Source organism: Natrix helvetica, assembly GCF_964273705.1.
Source record: "Natrix helvetica genome assembly, chromosome: 5".
Taxonomy (NCBI): Eukaryota; Metazoa; Chordata; class Lepidosauria; order Squamata; family Natricidae; genus Natrix; species Natrix helvetica.
In genome coordinates this window covers 85,372,156-85,395,509 of record NC_138551.1, presented here as the reverse complement: position 1 = coordinate 85,395,509, position 23,354 = coordinate 85,372,156, and the positions used below count along the sequence as shown (strand labels likewise).

Genomic DNA, 23,354 nt, shown 5'->3' with positions numbered 1-23,354 from the left:
GACCTTCCTGCTACTAAATAAGATGTATTCACCTTAGCCTGGAGATGCCTTTCTTCCAGTCATTTGAAGAGGAATTATAGAGTTTGGAGGCACCTTGGAGGTCTTCTAGTCCAACCCTAGTGACATAAGTGGGGGGCGCACAGGGGGGGTCGTGTGCAGGCGTGCCACGTCCATTATGCAATGTGCGACTCCCCAGTGCACATGCGCGCATGAGAAGCGCTCCTCCCCATTTTTTTGCATGATTTTTTGCTGACTCCAGGCGCTTTATAGGAGCCTGGGGAGGGTGAAAAGTGCCTTCAGGGACCTTCAAGTCACTTCCGGTTTGCTGGTAGCATCGGTTTAAGCCCTTTGGTGGCTTCAGAGAAGCCTCCTGAAGGTCTCTGAAGCCTCCCGAGGGCTTAAACCGACCCTATGAGCAAACCGGAAGTCCGTTCCCGAACTTGTGGTTTGCCCATAGGGCCGTTTTTTTGTGCTTCAGAGGCTTCAGGGAAGCTCCTGAAGCCTCTGGAGGGCTTCCGGGAGGGGCGGGGGACGCTCTTTTCGCCCTCCCCAGGCTCCTATAAAGCCTCTGGAGACTGGGGAGGGCAAAAAATGGCTTTAAAAAAGGCTGAACTCAGCTGACCAGTGCGCGCATGTGCACTGGCCAGCTGACAGGGCAACACCTCGCATGCCCTGACAAATGGCTCTGTGTGTCACCTGTGGCACGCGTGCCATAGGTTCGTCATCTCGGCCTTACACTATTCTGGACAAATGACTGCCCAATCTCTTATTAGAAACCTCCAATGATGGAGCACCCACAACTTCTGAATGCAATGACTAAATTCTGAAGGATTTGGAGAAGACCGTGAAGCTGAAAGAAAGAAAACATCGTTTAGCTGGCAATCGTGCCAACTATTTATGGTTTGTTCTAGTCATTTCATTACAGTGATGAGGATCTGTTCCAATTGTTCTAAACCCATGGTCTCAAAATTAGGCAAAAATGAGTGTGGATGAGAACATTTGCTTTTAAAGCAGCAGAGTGCAGAAATGTACCTTTATATTTTTAAATACGTTCTGACAAAATTGCAAACAATTGTGCAAGGCCTAATCCCAAATGACTGGAAGTACTTTTTTTAAAAAAATCTAAATCTGTTGAGTGAAAACATTTAGTAATGAGACAGTGAAGTACATGGGCATAGTAATGGATCTCACTGCCTACCCTATAACTAGTCAGCATGATAGTTGATCATTTCGCTGTTGTGATCCCACAAAGATGTCAATATGCACATGAGCCTGGCTTGTTCAGTGATGCTGGAAGGATACACACACACACACACACACACACACACACACACACACACACACAAACACACCCCTCTTGGTGGTGGGACCTATTAACCTGAGGCATGTTCTTCTCTCAGAAATCCCTGCCAAGGTCATGAAGCGTTTTACACAAAGGTTGAAGAGGTAGTGTAACAAAGTAGCTCGTGTTTTGATACTTATAGCAAGAAATGTACAAAACAACCCACAGCACTTCCTCTGTTGACTGTTTTGAACTTGGTTCTGCTTCTTTCTGTTACTTGGAAAAAGTCTTAATGTTTCTTGCTTTATTTCTCATGGTATTGTATTGTATGTCATAACATATATAGCAACTAGGGATAGAAACCAATGGTTGTCTATCAAGATTAGAGAAGCTAAACTCTGAGCAGAAAATGCTTGATTTAATCGATAATTGTAAATAATTGTGTGTGCCTGTGTGTATCATTTTTATTTCAGTACAGTGGTGGATTGCAGGCGGTTCGCTCCAGTACTGGCGTACCGGCACGTGCCGGGAGCACCGGGTACCGTTCCGGTGCTGTGTTCCGGAGGGCCTACCCGCCTGCCCTCGTTCCTTACCTGTATTTAAAGGAAACGGGCCATCTGCGCATACACATGCAGCGTACGGCGCCAGCATGATGCTCCGAGCAGCTGGAGCATTGGGGAGGTGTTGTGGAGAATCACAGGAGGTGAGGATGTATGTGCTGCTGCGCGCATGTGTGCGCTGTGCACATTCATGTGGTGGCCCCCGAGCCCCGTTGCACCATAGCGGTTGCAATGAGATCCGGAACCCACCACTATTTCAGTACTTATATATTCATGCATTTCAGACCCTACGTCTCGCCTGAACAACTTCCTCTACTGTAGATTGAATATCAATCATACAAATCAATGAATTTGGTTTAAGTGAATGCCATAAGGGAGATGTCACAATACTTGGCCTCAGATGAGTCAGTCTCAGTAACCCTGTACTTACTACCCTGTTTCCCCGAAAGTAAGACATTCTCGGACAATAAGCCCATTCGGGCTTTGGAGCGCATGCACTAAAATAAGCCCTCCCCCCAAAATAAGCTCTCCTTGAGAATATTGCAGCAGAACAGCAGCCATGAGGTGACCACGCTTGCCGCCTCCTGCACCTCAAAAATAATAAGACCTCCCCGAAAATAAGGCCAAGCGCTTATTTCAGGGGTCGAAAGAAAATAAGACCCTGTCTTATTTTTGCAGAAAGACGGTGTATATATTCAGTGCTTCTGGTACTTAAAGAAGCCCTAACTCAGGGGTGTCAAACACGATTTCATTGAGGGCCACATCAGGGTTGTGTTTGACCTTGGGGGGGCAGGGGGCGTGGCCAGGGTGGGTGTGGCTAACTAAACGTCACTCATGTTGGGAGTGCTTATGATGGCCTCAGCACTTTGCCAGCGAAAATGGGCTCCCAGGCTTCGTTTTTGGCTGCCACAGCCTCCTGCAACCCTCTGCCAGCTCCCAAGCTCCATTTCCACTGGAGCTGGTTTGCAGGAGGCCGTGGCAGCTAAAAACAGAGCCTGGGAGCCCATTTTCATTGGCAGAAGCACAGCAGGCCAATCCTTCGCTGTTTCCAGGGCAGCCCCATGGGCTGGATCTAAGTACCCTGTAGGCCGGATCCGGCGCCTGGCCTTGAGTTTGGCACCCCTGCCCTAATTGATATATAGTACTCATCTGAGCCTTTTGTGAAACTAAAGATACATGATCCTTCATTTCTTTGTGAATTGTAAGATCACCTCTAGATATTTAAAGTGTGCTACCAGTTCAGATTGTATCCATTAATGTTTCTGGATTAATTTTCAGGATGCTCCTAAAGTTATTTTAAAGCAATTAATACTCATGAGAGCCTCAAGGCCTTCACAATGCTCCCTAACTCTGTTGTTATTGGTAATAACAGTCTTATATGAGGTTGTCCTGGCTATTTTGTTTGTTCATTCATTTGCTCATCATTATAGGGATGATATTTCAGTTTGTCTAAGTAGCCCACTATGGAATTGATCTTAAAATATAACAATAAGGCACAGAGGCATCCTAGCTCCATTCCTTCCTAAATGGTATTGTTCAATCATGCCAATGTTGATCATTTAATTTGTAGAAAGCAAGCAAATGGTAACTTCTTGAAACCCTAACCTCGTGCCACAAATGTTCTTAGAAACTGAATCAAACATTTATTTGAATAATGAAAGTAAAGGTAAAGGTTCCCCTCGCACATATGTGCTAGTCGCTCCCACCTCTAGGGGGCGGTGCTCATCTCTGTTTCAAAGCCGAAGAGCCAGCATTGTCCGAAGACATCTCCGTAGTCATGTGGCTGGCATGACTAAACACTAAAGACACATGGAATGCTGTTACCTTCCCACCAAAGGTGGTTCTTATTTTTCTACTTGCATTTTTACATACTTTCGAACTGCTAGATTGGCCGAAGCTGGGACAAGTAATGGGACAAGTAACAGCTCACTCTGTTACACGGCACTAGGGATTTGAACCACTGAGCCACCGCGTCCCTATATAATTAAACTAAAATAGCATAATTTGGATTTAATTCTCTTTCACTTTGGTTCCTTATAGATTATTCATCTATTTTGGATTTCATTTGATTGTTTGAATTGCTGACGGAGCTGGACAGGGGAAGTATGAGTTGAACTTTCTGTTCCTTAGTGGATTGAGTAAATCTTGAGAGAAGGAATGATTTTAGTGGGGTATTGACTGCCAATTTCTAATAAGCATGCATTGTGTTGTACTTGAAACTCACAGTGACTACAATACATTTATTAGTATTTAAGGTACTGGGTGGGGGAAGGGACACGGTGGCTCAGTGGCTAAGATGCTGAGCTTGTCGATCAGAGGGGGGCAGTTCGGCAGTTCGAATCCCTAGCGCTGCGCAACTGAGTGAGCTCCTGTTACTTGTCCCAGTTTCTGCCAACCTAAGTTCGAAAGCATGTAAAAATGCAAGTAGAAAAATAGGAGCCCCCTTTGGTGAGAAGGTAACAGCATTCCGTGCCCCTTCGGCATTTAGTCATGCTGGCCACATGACCACAGAGAGGTCTTCAGACAGCACTGGCTCTTTGGCTTTGAAACGGCGATGAGCACTGTTCCCTAGAGTCGGGAATGACTAGCACATATGAGCAAGGGGAACCTTTACCTTAAGGTACTGGAATATGTGTTTATGTGTGTATACACACACATATGCCTGCCTACTGTTTTGGAATTAGCTTTTTGTAAATCTGCTGAATTATCTTTAAGGAAACACCTACAATAGTTGTGATTCTAATTTTGAGTTTATGAATTTATGTTTATTTACTTCTATCCCGTTATGATTTTTGTCAATAATTCAAGATGGCAAACACACCTAATTCTCATTCCTCCGCCCATTTTTCACACAACAACAACTCTGAGAGGTGGGTTGGCCTGAAAGAGAGTGACTGGGCCAAGGTGACCCAGCTGGTTTTCATATGTAAGGCAGCTAGAACTTCCGGTTTCTAGCCTGCTGTTTTAACCACCAAACTAGCTTCACCAATTTAACAATCTAAGCGCACTCCAGTTTTCAGGTTGTGTGGCTAAGCAGATTTTATACAACAGTTTGGATTCCCAACTGTTCAAGTTGTAGAGAAAATGTATTTGCATGCTAATAATCTCAAAGATGGGTGCTGTTTGTGCTTGGAGAGACAGCTGCATCTGTTCCTCTTTTTTTTTTTTTTGTATTTTAGAATCAGTGAATTGGTTTTATTGATGGCAGGTCTCCTGTTGTAATAAGAGACATTGGATTCTTAGTCTTAGTTTCTTATTTTTGCCCTTTTTATAAGAAATCCAATGGATGTTGTATACTTTCATGCGAATATTTTTTTCCGGCTTTTGCTAGAGCAATTAATACAAGTTCAAAAATCATTTTCTTAATGTTCTCTCCCTAACAAACTTTTAGAGCAGTGGTTCTCAATCATAGGGGGTCCGTGAAGTCATCAAGTCATTTGCCAGTGAAAACGGAGCTCAAGGCCTACATCTGGCCCACAGGAAAATAGTAAAGGACCAGCCCGCATAGCCTCTGCCAGCAAAAACAGAGCTTGAGAGTGCCGTGTGCGGCCCTCCCGAGCTCCATTTTCACTGGCAGAAGGTTGCAGGAGGCCGTAGCAGCCAAAAACTGAGCTCGGGACCCCGTTTTCACTGGCGGAGGGCCGGTCCTTCGCTGTTTCCAGGGCAGCCCCTTGGACCAGATCTAAGTACCCCATAGGTCGGATCCAAGCCCCAGGCCTTGAGTTTGATACCCTTGTTCTAATGCCAACAATAGATGCTAACAATAGATGAGTGAACCAGACCTAAGAACCGCACTATGGAATGGCCATGGCATTGCATTCTTTTTTGTTGTTGTTGTTGTTCTTACTTGTGTCGCCCATTCCAAAATATTACTTCACGAAATAAAGCTAAAAAAAGAAAGATAACCATCATGCCGTTGTCAATTGAGAGCTTGGATAAATAGACTAAAACAGCACGAGAAGCAACCACATCAACTATAGTGGGATGAAAGTTTAAAACATGGCCCCCATTTGAAACTGATCCAGAATTAGGATGTGCTGCAAGATTTGAAGATGAGGATTTCTGAGTTCAGGATGCCACCCTATGGATACATTTTGAATTGCATTTGTCTGTGAAAACGCCCGTCGGAAATGAATTCTGCTGTGGACCATTGGCACAGCTCGGGAGACGGAACAAAGGGAGGAAAAATTGGAAGTTGGAAATATCCCAGCATCTGCTTGCCAACTGGTAGAGATCGCTAGACATGCATAAAAACTGGACAATGTATGGGTTTATTTGATCCAATCCCATAGAAACAGTTGCAGATTTCATTCAATTTGCCTCTTATCTTATAAGCTTAAAGAAACCTGAACTTTAAGGCACAATGGTATGTAGCTTCTTTTGTAAAGGTGCTTTGCTTCCTGTGTGCCTTTCTACCTGACAGTGCTAATGTAAATTTCATTTTTTAAAAATCGACACCACAGTCCATCTTTATCCACTCCATTTACTGCGCTGTCTTTTCCCTCATCCCTTTTTTCAAGTGTGCATAGTGCTAAACGCACTGCTACCTAGGATAATGAACTATTTTATCTTGTGTGGCAGGCTCGTTGACTTGATCATGTAAAATGATCCAGAAGTAAGTCTCCACCGCAAAATGTAGGACAGATAGATGGAATTTTATTTTGGTCATTGACCAATACAAATACAATCAATAAAATAAACAGCACAAAGCAATCCCCTCACAACAAGAACTATTAAATCAGACCCCTTCACGTCTCCCCTCAGGACACTGCTAGAGGGCATTGCATGTCAAGACAAATTAACACAAAGACAGTTTTTCCCCATGCCATCACTCTGCTGATCACCTAATTCTCACAGTACTGAATTAAGCCAAAAGATGTAGTAGTACCCATGTAGTAGGGTGTATTGCTATTAACCTTGCATCTTCTCATCTTTCTCATTTCTCATCTTTTCTCATCTTATTGTTCTTATTCTCATGATTTATCATTTGTTTATATCTTATGATTAATGATTGTAACGACAGTATGCTTTATGGTCTATCACTTTGTTGTTTGTATGTACACTGAGAGTTTTTGCACCAGAGCCAAATTCCTTCTGTGTCCAATCATACTTGACCAATAAATAATATTCTGTTCTGTTCTCTTCTATTCTACTCTACCTTACCCTACCCTATCCTACCTGCAACCTTTTGTGGGCAAAGTTTACAAACAACATATCAAAATTTTGCTAATTTTAGAAGAATGAATTTATCCTGATTATTTAACATAAAGTGCACATAAAAGCTATCAGGAATTTTAATAAAAGGTATAATCAACTGATGACAAATGTTCCTGCAAGTTACTCTAGATTTGCTAGCTGGAAGCAAGAGTGAAAGGGGCTTTTGATTTGTTGATTTAATTTTTTTAGTAATTTGGGAGGGCTTTATGAGTCCCCCTCCCTGTTAATTATTTATTATAGTGAATGATAGCATTTGTAATGTGTCACTACAAAGATATTAGGACACCTCCAGGACTAATTCATTTCTGTTAGCGTAGTATCTATTTCTGTTGGAGGAAATTGCAAAACTACAATAGCTGTATAAAATTGGGTTTTATAGGAGCGTGATCTTGGTTAGTTGATTTCAACGTTTTGTATTACGAAATATTCTGCATTGACAAACAGTGGGAACTTGATGCAGTTGTCTCGTGATCTTTCACCTTTCCATGCCTTGTGTATATTTTATAACCAAAAAGTGTTTTCAGCAATCTAGCAGTCTTCCCCACCCAGGCTCTTCGCTAGTTTGCAGAAGCTAGCTTCTGGTTTTATGGGATATAAAGCTTCTGATTCCTAACCAAAATTGTAAAGTTGTGTTTACTCTTGATGATCTTGTCCTTGTGGGCATTTCCATATTGTTTTCTCAGCGAGTGTTAATACCACTCTATAATGCCTTGGTAAGGCCACACTTGGAATACTGCATCCAGTTTTGGTTGCCATGGTGTAAAAACAATGTTGAGATTCTAGAAAGAGTGCAGAGAAGAGTAACAAAGATAATTGGGGGACTGGAGGCTAAAACATACGAAGAACGGTTGCAGGAACTGGATATGTCTAGTCTGACGAAAAGAAGGACTAGGGAAGACATGATAGCTGTGTTAGGGGCTGCCACAAAGAAGAGGGAGTCAAGCTATTCTCCAAGGCACATGAGGGTAGAACAAGAAGCAATGGGTGGAAACTAATCAAGGAGAGAAGCAACCTAGAACTAAGGAGACATTTCCTGACAGTTAGAACAATTCATCAGTGGAACAATTTGGTTCAGAAGTTGTGAATGCTCCAACACTGGAAGTTTTGAAGAAGATGTTGGATAACCCTTTGTCTGAAGTGGTGTAGGATATCCTGCCTAAGCAGAGGGTTGGACTAGAAGACCTCCAAGGTCCCTTCCAACTCGGTTATTCTATCATATCCTATTCTATTCTATTCCATTCTAAGCTTGCTTCTGTGTTTTTTTTAAATCTATCCCAACGACCTCATTCTATAGTTAGGCTATTAAATTTAGTAGCTAGAACAGTAAAGTGTACAATGTGCCAGAACGCACAATTGTAGTTGATTGATTGGAGAGTGCTGGCTCATGCATGAGGCAATCTGCGCTACGATCGGTTAAAATATATTAAATATATTTATTTATATAAAACTACAGGTTCGTGTCATTCTCTCAGGCTTTATTTGGGCTGTTGGCTGCGCAATTCCCTGACACATTCAGATGTCCGGCCCCAGTTATGTTTCGAATCCAGTTGACTTCGATGTACGTTCTGTTTCAATAGAAACAAGCTTTCTCCAGGCCAAAATCATCAAATCAGCCTCCAGAATTTTATTCCTGGATTTCATCCAGAGTGGAGAAACATTTATATAATCCCTGCAACCAAACATTTTGCTAATCTTGGCCCAAAGGGAAACCCCTGTGTTGTGTTGGAATGATTTCCCCTTAAAATTTTGTTGATGTATTAGTGCCTGGCATTAAAACAGTTTGACTTCAAATTGGGGCTAATGTCTCAAATTTCCTTTTAATGTTTCCTTAACCAGTCTAATAATGCAAGCATTTAAATGACATGATTTTGTATTGGAAGCAGATTTTACAATTGAATTGGATATATGGGCAGAAGGGGATCCTGGTGCAAATGTGCTGATGCTTTTCCAAGTAAAAAATTGGAATTAAATCATTTGATTACAAGTTAGTTTTAGGTATTTAAAGACTAATCTCTTTAGGGATACATTACCTCTCTCCCCTTGTTAAAAGATTCACTTGATGCTTCATCCAAGAGAATATCTACTAAAAATTTGATAACGTCTAACCTGGTGATAGCGAACCTTTTTCCCCTCGAAAAAAAGCCGAAAGCGTGTGTGCGCGCGCAATAGCACATGTGCGTCTGCTGACATCCATAATGCAATGTCCCCCAACAGGCCCCGCCCCCTGCGCATGCGACCCTTCCCTGTACTCCCCCCGCAAATGCGTGCCCGTTTTGGTGTTAGCGGGTCTCCTTGAAGCCTCCTGGGACCAAAAAGGGGAAGGGTGCAGTGCATTCCCCCCACCCACTGCACATGCGTGCGTGACCCCCCCCACACCCTCATGCAAGCGCATGCGTCTCCCAGCAGAGACCTCAAAATCAACTGGCAGGCAGGGGGCGCACACACATGCGCAGTGGAGCTGACCTGGGCGACGGCTCGCGTGCCCGCAGAGATGGCTCCTCATGCCACCTGTGGCATGTGTGCCATAGGTTCGCCATCTATCATTCAGGCAAACCGTTATTTTTTAACATAGCCATGTGAAATTCAAGTCCCTTTATTGATTCCTTCAACAGATGCCAACGGAATAGCAGCATCGGCATTATGCAACAAAATATTAGAAAGTTAAGCGGGGAGCCAGAATGCGACTGCAAACCTTATTTACCAAATTATTTTTCTCATATGTGCCCCAAAGGCATTCAATCAAAAATGAAAATAAAAGGTTGCAGCCCAAAAACATGGCTATTGTAAGATGATATGACAGGACTTTGCTAATTTTCGTCTTGTTCAGTGGGACTTTGTCATTGGCCAGTCTCCTATTAAGGATCATTTTTTGATAGAAGCCATAGCTTCTATCTCAAAATTCCAGATGTGTTTATCAGTGCAGAAATGCTAGGAACTCTTGACTTGGAGACTGCTACTGTGTTTCCCCGAAAACAAGACAGGGTCTTATTTTCTCCCCCCCTTAAGGCACTTGGCCTTATTTTCAGGGAGGTCTTATTATTTTTGAGGTGCAGGAGACGGCGAGCGTGGTCACCTCATGGCTGCTGCTGTGTTGCAATATTTTCGGGAAGGGCTTATTTTTGGGGGACGGCTTATTTTAGCGCAAGCGCTCAAAAGCCCATTGGGCTTATTATCCGGGGAGGTCTTATTTTAGGGGAAACAGGGTAGTTCAAGCACATTTGAATCTCTAATGAATGTAATTTTTTATATATACAGTATAAGCCCTACTAGAAGTGCAAATGTTCTTTGGTTGATTAACAGCTGTACTGTGGTGGAGTCTACCTAGCTAAGCTTTGTTTCTCTTTCTCCTACATTCAGGTTCAAGGGGGGCAAGATGGCAGCCTCTACTTCGTCATCATCAGCTGGTGGAGTGAGTGGAAGTTCTATGACTGGATCTGGATTTAGTGTCTCAGATCTCGCCACGCCACAGAAAGCCCTCTTTACATATCCTAAAGGAGCTGGGGAAATGTTAGAAGGTAAAAGTCTTCTACATTATTTTGGTTTGTAAGTCAAGATAGTAGTGCTGAATACTATGGCTGCATTCACAGCCTCGTATGTCAAGATTTTTAATTTTAGTGTGAAATGAATGACAGTGGCGCAGTTGATAATTAAAAATGGGTGGATTTGTGCCATGTTCTAAGCCCAAACTAATCAGACATTACTATTACCTATAAACTGAACCTACCTACCTACCTACCTTCCCTCCCTCCCGCTCTCTTTTTCTTTCTTTCTCTCTCTCTCTCTCTCCCTCTCTTTCTTTCTCTTTCTCTTTCTCTCTCTATCTGTGTGTGTTTCTTTCATCCAAAGGCTGCTATGGAACACTGACACCACATTGGTTCATCTTCTGAATTAGATCCGTGTCAAGAAAGTAAGTACCGTATTTTTCGGAGTATAAGACGCACCTTTTTCTCTCAAAAAAGAGGGTGAAAATCTGGTGCGTCTTATACACTGAATACAGCATTTTTGGCCTTCCGAAACCTCACCCCCTTTGCAAAAATGGCTGTGCATAGCCTTTAGGAGGCTTTCAGAGTGGTCCTGGGGGGCTGGGGAGGGCAGAAGTGAGCAAAAAATAGAGTGTCTTTTGCTTGGTTTTGCCTCAGCCCCCAGGAGCACTCTGAAAGCCTCCTAAAGGCTATGCATGCCCCTTTTTTGACAAAAAAACAGGCCATTTTGGGGAGGTCTACAGAGTGCAAAAATCTTTTTTTTAAATTTGCCTGTTCAAAATCTTGGTGCATCCTATACTCCAAGAAATACAGTACTTTGCCTAAGAAGAAGGAAGCCAGAGGTGGTGTTCAGCTGGTTCGGACTGGTTTGCCTGAACCGGTAGCAGAAATTGCCCTGGCTCTATGCCGTCCTACTTAGGCATGTTTTTGAGTCCGGGTGCATGAGTGGAAGGCGTGAGCAAAGCGTATGGAATGCTGGGTGTATGCTTAGAAGGGGCGTGTGCGCCTGTGAAGCGGGCATGCGCGGGGCCAACCAGTGGTAACAAAATGTGAAACCCACTGCTGAAGGAAGCCAATACCAAAAGCATGTAACCGCAGAAATGTTGGCACCACAAACAACCTGATAGGGTAGTGAAACCAAGTAATAAAACGGGCAGTGTCTTTCTTTGCGATATTGAAGGGGCAGCCATAATTATTTGAGAGGGAAGAGAAGAGAATGAACCAGCAAAATTATACATCTGTCCTCTATGAAATGACATGTTCGCGTGACTGGCGTTAACCCTGAACTTATTTTTCAAAAGAGATTTCGACATCGTTTAACGCTGATTCTTCTGCTCCAGTTATATTTTCCATTGATTGATGATGTGCCATCAAATCAGAAATCATTCCTAACAGCCTTGTAGATAGACCTTCCCCACAATAATCCGTTCCCAACCTAGCCTTTCAGGGTTGCCAACAGAATACCCATCATTACTGCAATAGAGTTCATCCACCTCATTGGTGTTCATCCTCTTCTTCTAACCAGCATTGAGGACTTCCTAAGGAAAATGTGTATAATCATAGTTAGTATATGAACATTGCAATGGTCAAATCTAGGAGGCCATGGAATGGGATGAGAAAGAAATAATCACCCTAGACTTGTTGATATATAAACTCTCTGGACATTCAAGATTCTTGATAGGATAGATTGACCCAGCTTCTTGTAGTCTATATTTTTCTTGTATCATCATCATAATTTAACAACCCCATAATCCCTTGCGGGGTGGAGTCTGGACAACTGAATGGAGCTAGCAGAGCGTTTAATGGCCAGATGCCTTTCCTATCTCCAATGCAGAGTTTTGTTCAACGGATATATTCTCATTGTGCCCAGAGAGAGAAATATCTGCCTCTACCTAAGATCGAACTCACATCCTCCTGATTGTGAGGCGAGAGCCCCACCTCTTAGGCCACCGCACCACTCCCCTATATCTTTCTTGTATCTTGTGTTTATTGTAAAATGTAATAAATACACCATCCTCTATCTTCTTCAACCTCACTCTTAAGGAACTGTTGGGAAGAGCATGCACATCTGATCACTCTGCTTGATCAAGACAACATCAATAGATGTCTTGGCTAATTTCATGTTGTTCCCCAGGTTATTGGATTGTATGACATACTTTATTTTTTTAGGGTCCACCAAATATAAGCGTTTTCCTTGAAATCCATGTACTCTTATTTGCATTCAGATTGACAGTCTTGAGATCAGGTGGGGATGCTTTAGCCAATGTTGAGATCAAAAGTTGATGCTTTTACCCACTGTCAAAAGTTGCAGCTAAGACTTCTAGGGATTATTTAAATTTCATTCTTATTACACCTTGGTTTCCAGTGCTACTTACTCTGGAACAAAGGCTTATGAGCCGAGGTGGCACAGGGGTTAGAGTGCAGTACTGCAGGCTACTTCAGCTGACTGTTAGCTACAGTTCAGCAGTTCAAATCTCACTGCCTCAAGGTTGACTTAGCCTTCCTTCCTTCCGAGGTGGGTAAAATGAGGACCCAGATTGTTGGAGACAAGATGCAGTATATAAGTCTAAGTGCTATTGCTATTGCTATGGAAGCTGCCATTGCAACTGTTTGCCACTAGGTCTTCCAACACCATTACTGGTCCAACCAAACATTGTGTAACAGATGCAATATTATCAATTCTTAGAGTTGCTAAGAAGTATTGATACGACATTCTCCCTTTGCTTACTAGTAGCTTTTCCTTGCCTTACCCAGAGGAAGATTAATTATCTTCGGTCCTCCTTCAGCATCATTTTTACATTTATTCTTTCATTAGTCCTAAGAAACCACCATTGCCATTGATCATGTTATATTTAGTTGCCAAGGTGATATTCTACATTCCTGTTGAGATAAGGCAGTGCTTAGCTTTGGTCTATAAGTAGAAAACAATAATCTACAGTCTTCTATAATATACCCCAATAGAGAGGAAGTAAACATTTTCCCTTTGTGTTAACATCAGAGTTGATTATTTGGCTATTATAAGGGAGCAGGTAGAGTATTTTATCCAATTCTGTTTGGAATTGGGCTCTCCATAGGAACAGAATAGGATAACAGAGTTGGAAGGGACTTTGGAGGTCTTCTAGTCCAATGCCCTGCCCAAGCAAGAGACTCTATTTTATACCATTCCAGACAAGTGTCGTCCAGTCTCTTAAAAGCCTCCAGTGATGAAGCACCCACAACCTCTGAAGGGAAGCCATTCCACTGGTTGATTTTTCTCACTGTTAGGAAATTTCTCCTTAATTCCAGGTTGCTTCTCTCCTTGATTAGTTTCCATCCATTGTTTCTTGTCTTACCTTCTGGTGTTTTGGAAAACAGGGTGGGCCCAGTGTTGAAATCCTCCCGGTTCGGCCCGGTTCAGCCAAATCAGCAGGAACAATTGGCATCAGTTCTCTGAACAGTGGCAAAAATCTCTGGTGGCTCCACCCAAGCCCGCCTGGTCACCCTGTCACCGCTCACCTCTTCCAGCTGCTCGGCCTGCCCACCCAATCCAAACATTTCTCCCTCCGTTCACAGCAGAGCTGCTGCAGCCTGTCCCTTTAAGGTAGTCCTTGGGAGGGAGGGGGCCGCGGGGGACCATAAAGGGAGCAACAGCTCTGCTGTGAATGAAGGGGAAAACATTCGGATTGTCTCTTCCTCAGAATTCAATGTTAAATGCAGCAGAGACAATCCAAACATTTCTCCCTCCGTTCACAGCAGAACTGCTGCAGCCTGTCCCTTTAAGATAGTCCCCGGGAGGGAGGGGGCCGCGGGGGACCATAAAGGGAGCAACAGCTCTGCTGTGAATGGACTCATACACACATTTTTTCCTACCTGGTTCTGTGGGCGTGGCTTGGTGGTGGCGGCGGCATGTGACTGAGTGGGCATGGCCATGAGTGACATCAAATTGGCCACGCCCACTCAGTCACAGGACACCACCACCAAGCCACGCCCACAGAACTGGTAGTAAAAAAAATGTGAATTTCACCACTGGGTGACCCCCTCTTCTTTGTGGCAGCCCCTGAGACATAGGAACACTGCTATCATGTCACCCCTAGTCCTTCGTTTCACTAGACTAGACAAACCCAATTCCTGCAACCGTTCTTCATATCTTTTAGCCTCCAGTCCCCAAATCATCTTCGTTGCTCTTCTTTTCATACATCAGGTTTTGGATTTCCATTCTTATCAGCTATGTGGCCATTGTCAGGAATGATGAGCATAAAACTCAACTACACCTGGAAGGGATTAGATTGCCTTCCCTACTTTGATTGGATGAAGGATACGAGTTGTCTACCTGTATTGCAAAAGAATAAATAAACCAGGAGCCCTTCTATTAGCTATGTCTGATATGCCAGGTGTGATTCACTCTCTGAAAAGCTAACCAAGCCCCCGTCCCCCCATGGGCTGCTAGCGTCAACTTATACACAGTGAAGTGTGGCAACTAATATTAAAACAAAAATCTCTAATGGGTCAGATAGTAAACCCCATAATTTCTAACCAGCGTAGCCATTGGCTATAAGTGGCTCAGAATGTCAAGCTGTGTAATGTAAAAGATCTGGAGGTGCCAGGCAGAAGGGCTGGGATCAGTTGGCTGGTACTATATAACTGCATTGGCTTTGATTACCATTGATTAATGGTGATTTCCTTTCATTGTTTTGTCGTCGCTGATAAGAAAGAGAACAAGCTAAGAACAAGCTTTTTCATGATGGTGTAAACCAGGGGTCAGCAACCCGTCGCTCTGGAGCCGCATGTGGCTCTTTTATCCCTCAGCTGCAGCTCCGTATCGCTCAAAATATGTGTCACAACCGCCAATGTGCGACACCCACCGGCACACCATTTATTGAGTTTCTCAGCCCCGGTAGGCCAACCATGGATAAATCCAAGAAAAAGGAAAGTTGCAGAAGTTTAATTCAACTACATATGGTAGTTTTGTGGGCGCTCAGGAAATAGTCAGGCACAGGAAGGGTTTTGTGACTCCCAGTGTTTTCTTTTCTGTGGGAAATGGGTCCAAATGGCTCTTTTGAGTGTTTAAGATTGCCAACCTTTGGTGTAGACGTTTGGCCAGTACTCACTGGTGATACTATTTCAATGTAAACAGAAGGCCTTTTCCAAATTTCAAGCATGTTAACTTCGTGTTTTCTCTCTAATCAGGACTGGCATGGAATCTATATGCTGTTTTTGCCATTAGTGCAATTTTTTTTAAAATAGATGGTGCCTTTATTTGAAAGATGCGGTTTAACTTATAAATACTGGTTAAAGCTAAATGTCATTAAAAGTAGTTGGGACATGATGATGGGGCCTATTCCATTCTGCAGATTCTGGGCTTACCTTCCTGTGTGTGTGTGCGCGCGCTAAATTACAGATAGTCCTCGACTTACAACAGTTTCATGTAGTGACCGTTCAAAGTTACAACAGCACTGAAAAATGTGACATTGACTGTTTTTCACAGTTACGACTTTTGCGGCATCCGCCCATGATCATGTGACCAAAATTCAGAGATTTGGCAACTGGTTCATATTTATGACCGCTGCTGTGTCCCAAGGTCATGCCACCCATCCCTTTTGCGACCTTCTGATAAGCAAAGTCAATGGGGAAGCCAGATTCGCTTAACAACCGGGTTACTAACTTAACCAATTGCAGTGATTCACTCAGCAGCCATGGCAAGAAAACTCACCTAACCAATGTCTCACTTAAATTTTAGCCTCAATTGTGGTCCTACGTTGAGGACTACCTGTAGTCCAATCAGTGGCTTAATCCTGTCTGGACTTGTAAAACTGATGTAGTGTCTGTGTTGAGAAACTTACTTGTGGAGACATATAAAAGAACGATGGCAATGATAACCTATTCATCCAACGCAGAAAATTCTGCTGGAATTCTGCCACTGCTTATTGTTCTGTTCTATGTTTGATCCTGTAGGACAAGGGTGTCAAACTCAATGCTCAGGGGCCAGATTCAGCCCGTGGGGTGCTTAGATTTGGCCCGCGGGGCTGCCTGGAAATACCAAAGGACCGGTCTGTGGTCCCTCTACCAGCGAAAATGTAGCCACCGCCAGTGGCCCTCTCCAGTTCCGTTTTCACTGGCAGATGGTTGCAGGAGGCCATCGCAGGTGAAAACAGAGCTTGGGAGCCCGTTTTCGTCGGCAGAGAGCTCGAGCCACCACAGGGCCCCCCAACACGAGTGATATTGAGCTGGCCATGTCTATCCCGGTTCCCGAGGTCAAACACAACCCTGATGCGGCCCTCAATGAAATTGTGTTTGACACCCCTGCTGTAGGAGAATCCGGGAGGGAAGATTTGGCCCAAAGAACTATTATGGAATCATACCAATCGCTATGGTTATATCTGCTGTGCCTTACCTCAGTGTGGTGAGAACTTGTGGTCCAACCGCTTTGGAAACAGTTCAGCTAGTTTTGAAAAACAGTTATGTGGCAACGAAGGATACCGATTGAGAAAGAAAAGTTCAAAGCAATCTGTAGAGAATTAGCAGCACGATTCTTTGGACTTTGGCCTTGAAATCTCTTTTTACTTCTTGGCCGGTAGCTTTTTTCCAAAGTGGTGATATGTAGGGTTTTTTCCCCCTTGCATCAGGATTAAAGTGGTGATTATTTCACCTTCGGGTTAATAGGTGTGTTTATTCGTATAGGAGTTTCATTAGTCTGGAAAGTATCCTTAGCTATTTAGTGCCAGTTGTAAGATGACAGGTTGAGGTTGCTAGACATACCGTGGAAAATTCCAGGCTATTTCATATCTGCAAAAAAAAAAAACCTACCTCTTCAGAGTTTTTAATTACAGGGTTCGTTCTGCATGGGCATACATCTGAAAAATTGCAAGACTGTTTTTGGTGAGCGGCATGCATGATGTGTCTTTTTTTTTAAAAAGCAAACAAGGAAGTAGGTTCAAAGAAGAAAAAATGTTAGCCGACTTACTGAAACAAGTTGCTCTTTGTTGAGATAGCAGTAGCTTTTCTTGGATTGGAAATGTACCATTGAATTTGAACTCTTCTGAGTCCTTAAGCTGCATTCTGTACCAGGAGTGGCAAAATCCAAAAAGACAAGTAGGTGCTAATCTACCAGAAGATAAGCAAGTTGAAATCGCATTGAAAGAACTACGTAGGTTTAAAAGATACTTCACTGTTTTTGAATTATCTTCATTTTTGACATTCCAGTGATTTTTTTTAAATTTATTTTTTGATCTTTTAATGACCCTGTAATCCCTTGCATCTGGCTGCAGTTGGGGCAACTGAATGGAGCTGTTTAACTGGCCGGATGCCCTTCCTGTCGCCAATGCAGAGTTTGCAGCAGAAAATTTCACATGGTGCACATTCTGACATTCAGTGATTAGACATGTATTTGTTTTTAGTGCATTCCACAGCCTTAACCAAATCATTCATTCCCACTGTGATTTTATATTGAGTTGTTGAATTCTTATGGCTTGAATGTTGGCTCTCAGTTTATGCCACAGCTGCTAGCCCAAGAAAAGGAAACTTTCAGTTTACAGGGCAAATGCAGCCCACAAGCTCTCCACCACTAAGAGCAGAGCTTCCTTCTTTGTGCTCCAGGGTAGACATGAGAGCAGGGTTCCAATATTTGAGGGGCTGCCATAGAGAGGAAGGGGTCAAGCTAGTTTCCAAAGCACCCGAAGGCCAGGCAAGGAATAATGGATGGAAACTGAATAAGGAGAGATTCAACCTGGAAGTAAGGAGAAATTTCCTAACAGTGAGAACAATCAACCAATGGAACGGTGTCCCTTCAGAAGATGTGGGTGCTCCACCCCTGGAAACTTTTTAAGAAGAGACTGGATAAGCCCCGTTTGTCTGAAATGGTATAGGGAAGTGATGGCGAACCTTTTCGGCACTGGATGCCCAAATCAGAACGCGCGTACATGCACACGGTTGACCGGTGCACGCATGCCTGGTTTTTTTGGCCATTTTGGGGGGCATTTTTAGGCTGTTTCCTGGGTTGTTTCAGGCCATTTTTCAGGCTGTTTTGGCCCCAAAAATGCCCCCCAAAGCATCCCGAAAAGCAACCTGTTTTGGGGTTGTTTTCAGGCCGTTTTCTGGCACTCTGGCACCTGCGAAGACCAGCAATCCATGTTCGCCCAAAACCAGAAAAACAGCTGGCAAGGGTGCACATGCCCACAGAGAGGTGTCCGCGTGCCACCTCTGGCACATGTTACCTAGGTTTGCCATCACGGGTATAGGGTCCTCTGCTTGAGGAGGGGCTTGGACTAGAAGACCTCCAAGGCTGATGATGAAGACAACCCATCTCACTTTTCCTACTGCCAGAGGACTGTTGAATGCCCAACATTAGGGTTAACTTTCCCCAAAGCCATCCAGCTGCTGGTTGGTTGGTTGGTTGATTAGTTAGATTTATGTGCAGGAGCTTACGGTACTTTCCCTGGAATTCCCATTCATTTCATTCCTGCACTAACACCTTTGTGAGGTTGGTTGGACCCCTGTGCCCAAAATCTCTCTGCAAATTTCCACGGCTGAGCATTAGAGTTGAATCTGGGCCTCTTCAGTCATAGGTCAGCACCCACTTACACCACACTAGATTTCACACTGGTTTGTCCTGGGCCCAGGACAAAAAGTCACCTACTAAGAAAAGCAGGACGCTGCCTTGTTTGGACACACCAACTGATGTTATATTGGCGGGGTGTTAAGCATTAAATATCAAAAGCTCCTGCAGCAGACTAAATAATAATATGTTGCCAGACATTTAGCTAAGTGTCAGCAGAATTATGGATGTATAAGGCTGTATGTTAGGGCCCCACAGGCAAATTTGCCTACTTAATTGTTTCTCATGTCTCCTAAGTAGAACAGAGTAGGAGTAAGCCAGCTATATGTCAATGAGTCCAGAAGAACTGACTGCTGAGTTGGTTCCAGGAAAGCAGCTGAATTGTGCTCTACTATAGAGGGCAGTACATACATGCATAAACACAGTTGCCAACTGATTATACTTACATATACAGCTGCTTTTTCAGCTCCAGCTACTCTGCTGTAAAGCAAAGATTGTATTTGAGGCTGGCAGTTCGCAGCAAGTTAACCTCCAATTCGTTTTTTAAAATTAATCTGAATAAAATCAAATTTGTTAGGCAAGGAACCTGGCAGGCATTTACACAGGAACACTAATAGCAATAGCACTTAGACTTGTATACCGCTTTACAGTGCTTTACAGTCAGTGGTGGGTTCTGGATCCCAGTGCAACTGGTACGGTGCAACGTGGCCCAGCGCCCACCACATGAACGTGCCCAGCACGTGCATGCGTACTTACCATCTGCAATGCTCCGCGATGCCTCCGCAACGCTCCACCTGCTTGCCCCGCAGAGCTCACATGCAGGTAAGGATGGAGGTGGCGGGGGCCCCTCTGGAGCACCATACCGGAATGGTACCCAGTGCTCCCGGCAGGCACCGGTACGCCCATAGCGGGGCGTACCGGTCGTAACCCACCACTGTTTACAGTTCTGTCTAAGTGGTTTACAGAGTCAGCCTATTTCCCCCAACAATTTGGGCCTTCATTTTACACACCTCGGAAGGCTGGAAGGCCGAGTCAACCTTGAGCCTGGTGAGATTCAAACTGCTAAATTGCCAGCAGCCGGCAGGCAGCAGAAGTAGCCTGCAGTACTGCACTCTAACCCCTGCCCCCACCGCAGCTCATTTCATGTCTTTAAATGCTCTGCTGACAATTCCTACCTTCCATTAAGTCTCCAAGATGGGACACCTGAAACTTTTGTTCCCTATTACACAATCGTCATCTCAATTTTAAACCTGTTTTAGAGATTTACGGTTCTATTTTTCCAAGGAAAGATCTAGAGGTAAGTAAATGTGAATTAGGAAAGTTACCAGCTAACTTTTTTAGGTTTGCTCAAGCAAAAAGTTTGGAAATGACAGAAGAGCATCATTTCCAAAAATGTTGCGTGGCCATTTTACGTCTTAGAACAGACCTCATGTACACCAGAGCTGGTTATTCTTCCCACGCCCTCCTCTGAAAATCGGTGTGCCATTTTCTACCATTTTCACATATGTAAATGGTGGAAAATTGTGGCATCTATGCTGAAAGAATTTTAACAACAACAAAAAAAAAAACCCACTCAACTGCCACTATCAGCTTAAAGGTCAGAAGACATAGAAACACCTGGTATGTGGTTTGAGCCTCCTGCCTACTAGATCTCATTGGGCTCTGCACTTCCTCTTCCATGTCAAAAGCAAAAAGCGATTTCTAGATATCAAGAGGTTGGCCATCCATATCTCACTTCTGAAATTGGTGCCTCCAGAAGCAGCTGTCGTGAATGGGATGATAGGAATTACAATTCAGAATATTTGGAAGCAGGGTGGATAAAAATCAATGTTTTTTTAAAAAAAAAAATCATTTTTTTTTATTTAAATCAGATTTTTTTTTTATTTTTATCAAATTTATTTTAATAAAATACTTTTGGAGTAAAAAATCTATTTAAAGATAGTTTTCTACTTAAGATACATTAACAATTTAGTTTACTCAGCATGAAATGGAGCTTAGTTATGTAGCATGAGGCTGTATATTCGGCAATATTTACGTTTTTGGTAAACTCATTCAATGAATCCAAGCTCTGCAAGCTGAGATAACATGCACTGCATTGATGCATTCACACAATTTCATAGTAACCATGAGATAAATCATAAAACAAATATCTAGAATATCCCATTGTTTTGCAAATCTACAGGTGAAACTCGAAAAATTAGAATATCGTGCAAAAGTTCCTTTATTTCAGTAATGCAACTTAAAAGGTGAAACTAATATATGAGATAGACTCATTACATGCAAAGCAAGATAGTTCAAGCCGTGATTTATCATAATTGTGATGATTATGGCTTACAGCTCATGAAAACCCCAAATCCACAATCTCAGAAAATTAGAATATTACATGCAATCAATAAAGCAAAGATTGTACATAGAACAATATCTTTCAATAACTCTGAAAAGTATAAGCATGCATATGTACTCAGTACTTGGTTTGGGCCCCTTTTGCAGTAATTACTGCCTCAATGCGGCGTGGCATGGAAGCTATCAGCCTGTGGCACTGCTGAGGTGTTATGGAAGACCAGGATGCTTCAATAATGGCCTTCAGCTCTTCTGCATTGTTTGGGCTCATGTCTCTCAACTTTCTCTTGGCAATGCCCCATAGATTCTCTATGGGGGTTCAGGTCAGGCGAGTTTGCTGGTCGATCAAGCACAGTAATCCCACAGTCATTGAACCAGGTTTTGGTGCTTTTGGCAGTGTGGGCAGCTGGAAAATGAAGTCAGCATCCCCATAAAGCTCGTCTGCGGAAGGAAGCATGAAGTGCTCCAAAATCTCCTGGTAGACGGCTGCGTTGACCCTGGTCTTAATGAAGCACAGTGGTCCAAAGTCCTGTTGCTCAGTGGTCCAAAGTCCTCTTTTCTGATGAGAGCAACTTTTGCATCTCATTTGGAAACCAAGGACCCAGAGTATGGAGGAAGAATGGAGAGGCCAATCAAGCACAGTAATCACACGGTCATTGAACCAGTGTTTGGTGCTTTTGGCAAAAGTTGCTCTCATCAGAGTATGTGATGAGTCTTATCTGGCATAATTACAACTGTTCCTCCTGGCAAATGCACTATTAACTGGTTATTTTAGGGGTATTGTTTTTAATTTATTGTGTGTGTTTTAGGGGTTTAAAATTAAAATTTATATTTATATATACTGGCTCTGTACAGTCCTTTTAATTCCATTTTAACCTCCTCCATTCCAACTGTACATATTCAACTTTTTATTGTATTTTGATGTATTTTGTATGGACTGTACACCCCCCCGAGTCCCTTTTGGGAGAGGGGGCGGTCTAGAAGCACGGTAAAATAAATAAATAATAAATCTCATAAAAAAGTTTCACCTTTTAAGTTGCACTACTGAAATAAATGAACTTTTGCACGATATTCTAATTTTTCGAGTTTCACCTGTATGTACACTACAAACTGTATGATTGATTGAAGAGAAATGCATCTGTACTACCAGGGTGAAAGTGTGAGGTGGAAGGGCAAGTAGTAAAAATGAAAGTGAAACTTTCTAAGAAGCTTATAATATTAAAGAGCACCTGTCATTTCAGATCCATCATGGCAGCACCTGTTAGCGGGCATCCACTCACCTGCTGCCCACCACATCCCTCCCCTTGTTGTGTCACTGCCGCATCATCAGCCAACCCATAAATGGGACTGTTAGTGAGCCAACAGCAGGTCAGAGGAGGAGCTGCTGCGAGACAGATCTGACAGTTGCTCTCTACAAATTATGATTTAAATCGACTTGATTTAAATCAAATCCACCCTGTCTGGAACATACCACATTCATAATGATGGTTATTTGAGAAATTATGTAATGGTACAGTGGGGCAAAAAAGTATTTAGTCAGCCACCAATTGTGCAAGTTCTTCCACTTAAAAAGATGAGAGAGGTCTGTAATTGTCATCATAGGTAGACCTCAACTATGAGAGTCAAAATGAGAAAACAAATCCAGACAATCACATTGGCTGATTTGGAAAGAATTTACTTGCAAATTATGGTGGAAAATAAGTATTTGGTCACCTACAAACAAGCAAGATTTCTGGCTCTCACAGACCTGTACCTTCTTCTTTAGGAGGCTCCTCTGTCCTGCACTCATTACCTGTACCAACGGCACCCGTTCGAACTTGTCATCAGTATAAAAGACACCTGTCCACAACCTCAAACAGTCACACTCCAAACTCCACTATGGTGAAGACCAAAGAGCTGTCGAAGGACACCAGAAACAAAATTGTAAACTTGCACCAGGCTGG

General features: G+C 43.1%; 1 protein-coding gene across 1 annotated transcript in view; it reads left to right on the top strand.

The window, feature by feature from the left end:
* The window catches only part of ANAPC16 (anaphase promoting complex subunit 16), a 40,536-nt gene that overhangs the window by 8,557 nt on the left and 8,625 nt on the right, over window positions 1–23,354 (top strand). The window contains exon 2 of the mRNA XM_081955849.1: window positions 10,417–10,574. Coding sequence (XP_081811975.1) covers window positions 10,433–10,574 — 142 coding nt within the window. The 5' untranslated portion in view covers window positions 10,417–10,432. The remainder of the gene's footprint in view (window positions 1–10,416; window positions 10,575–23,354) is intronic.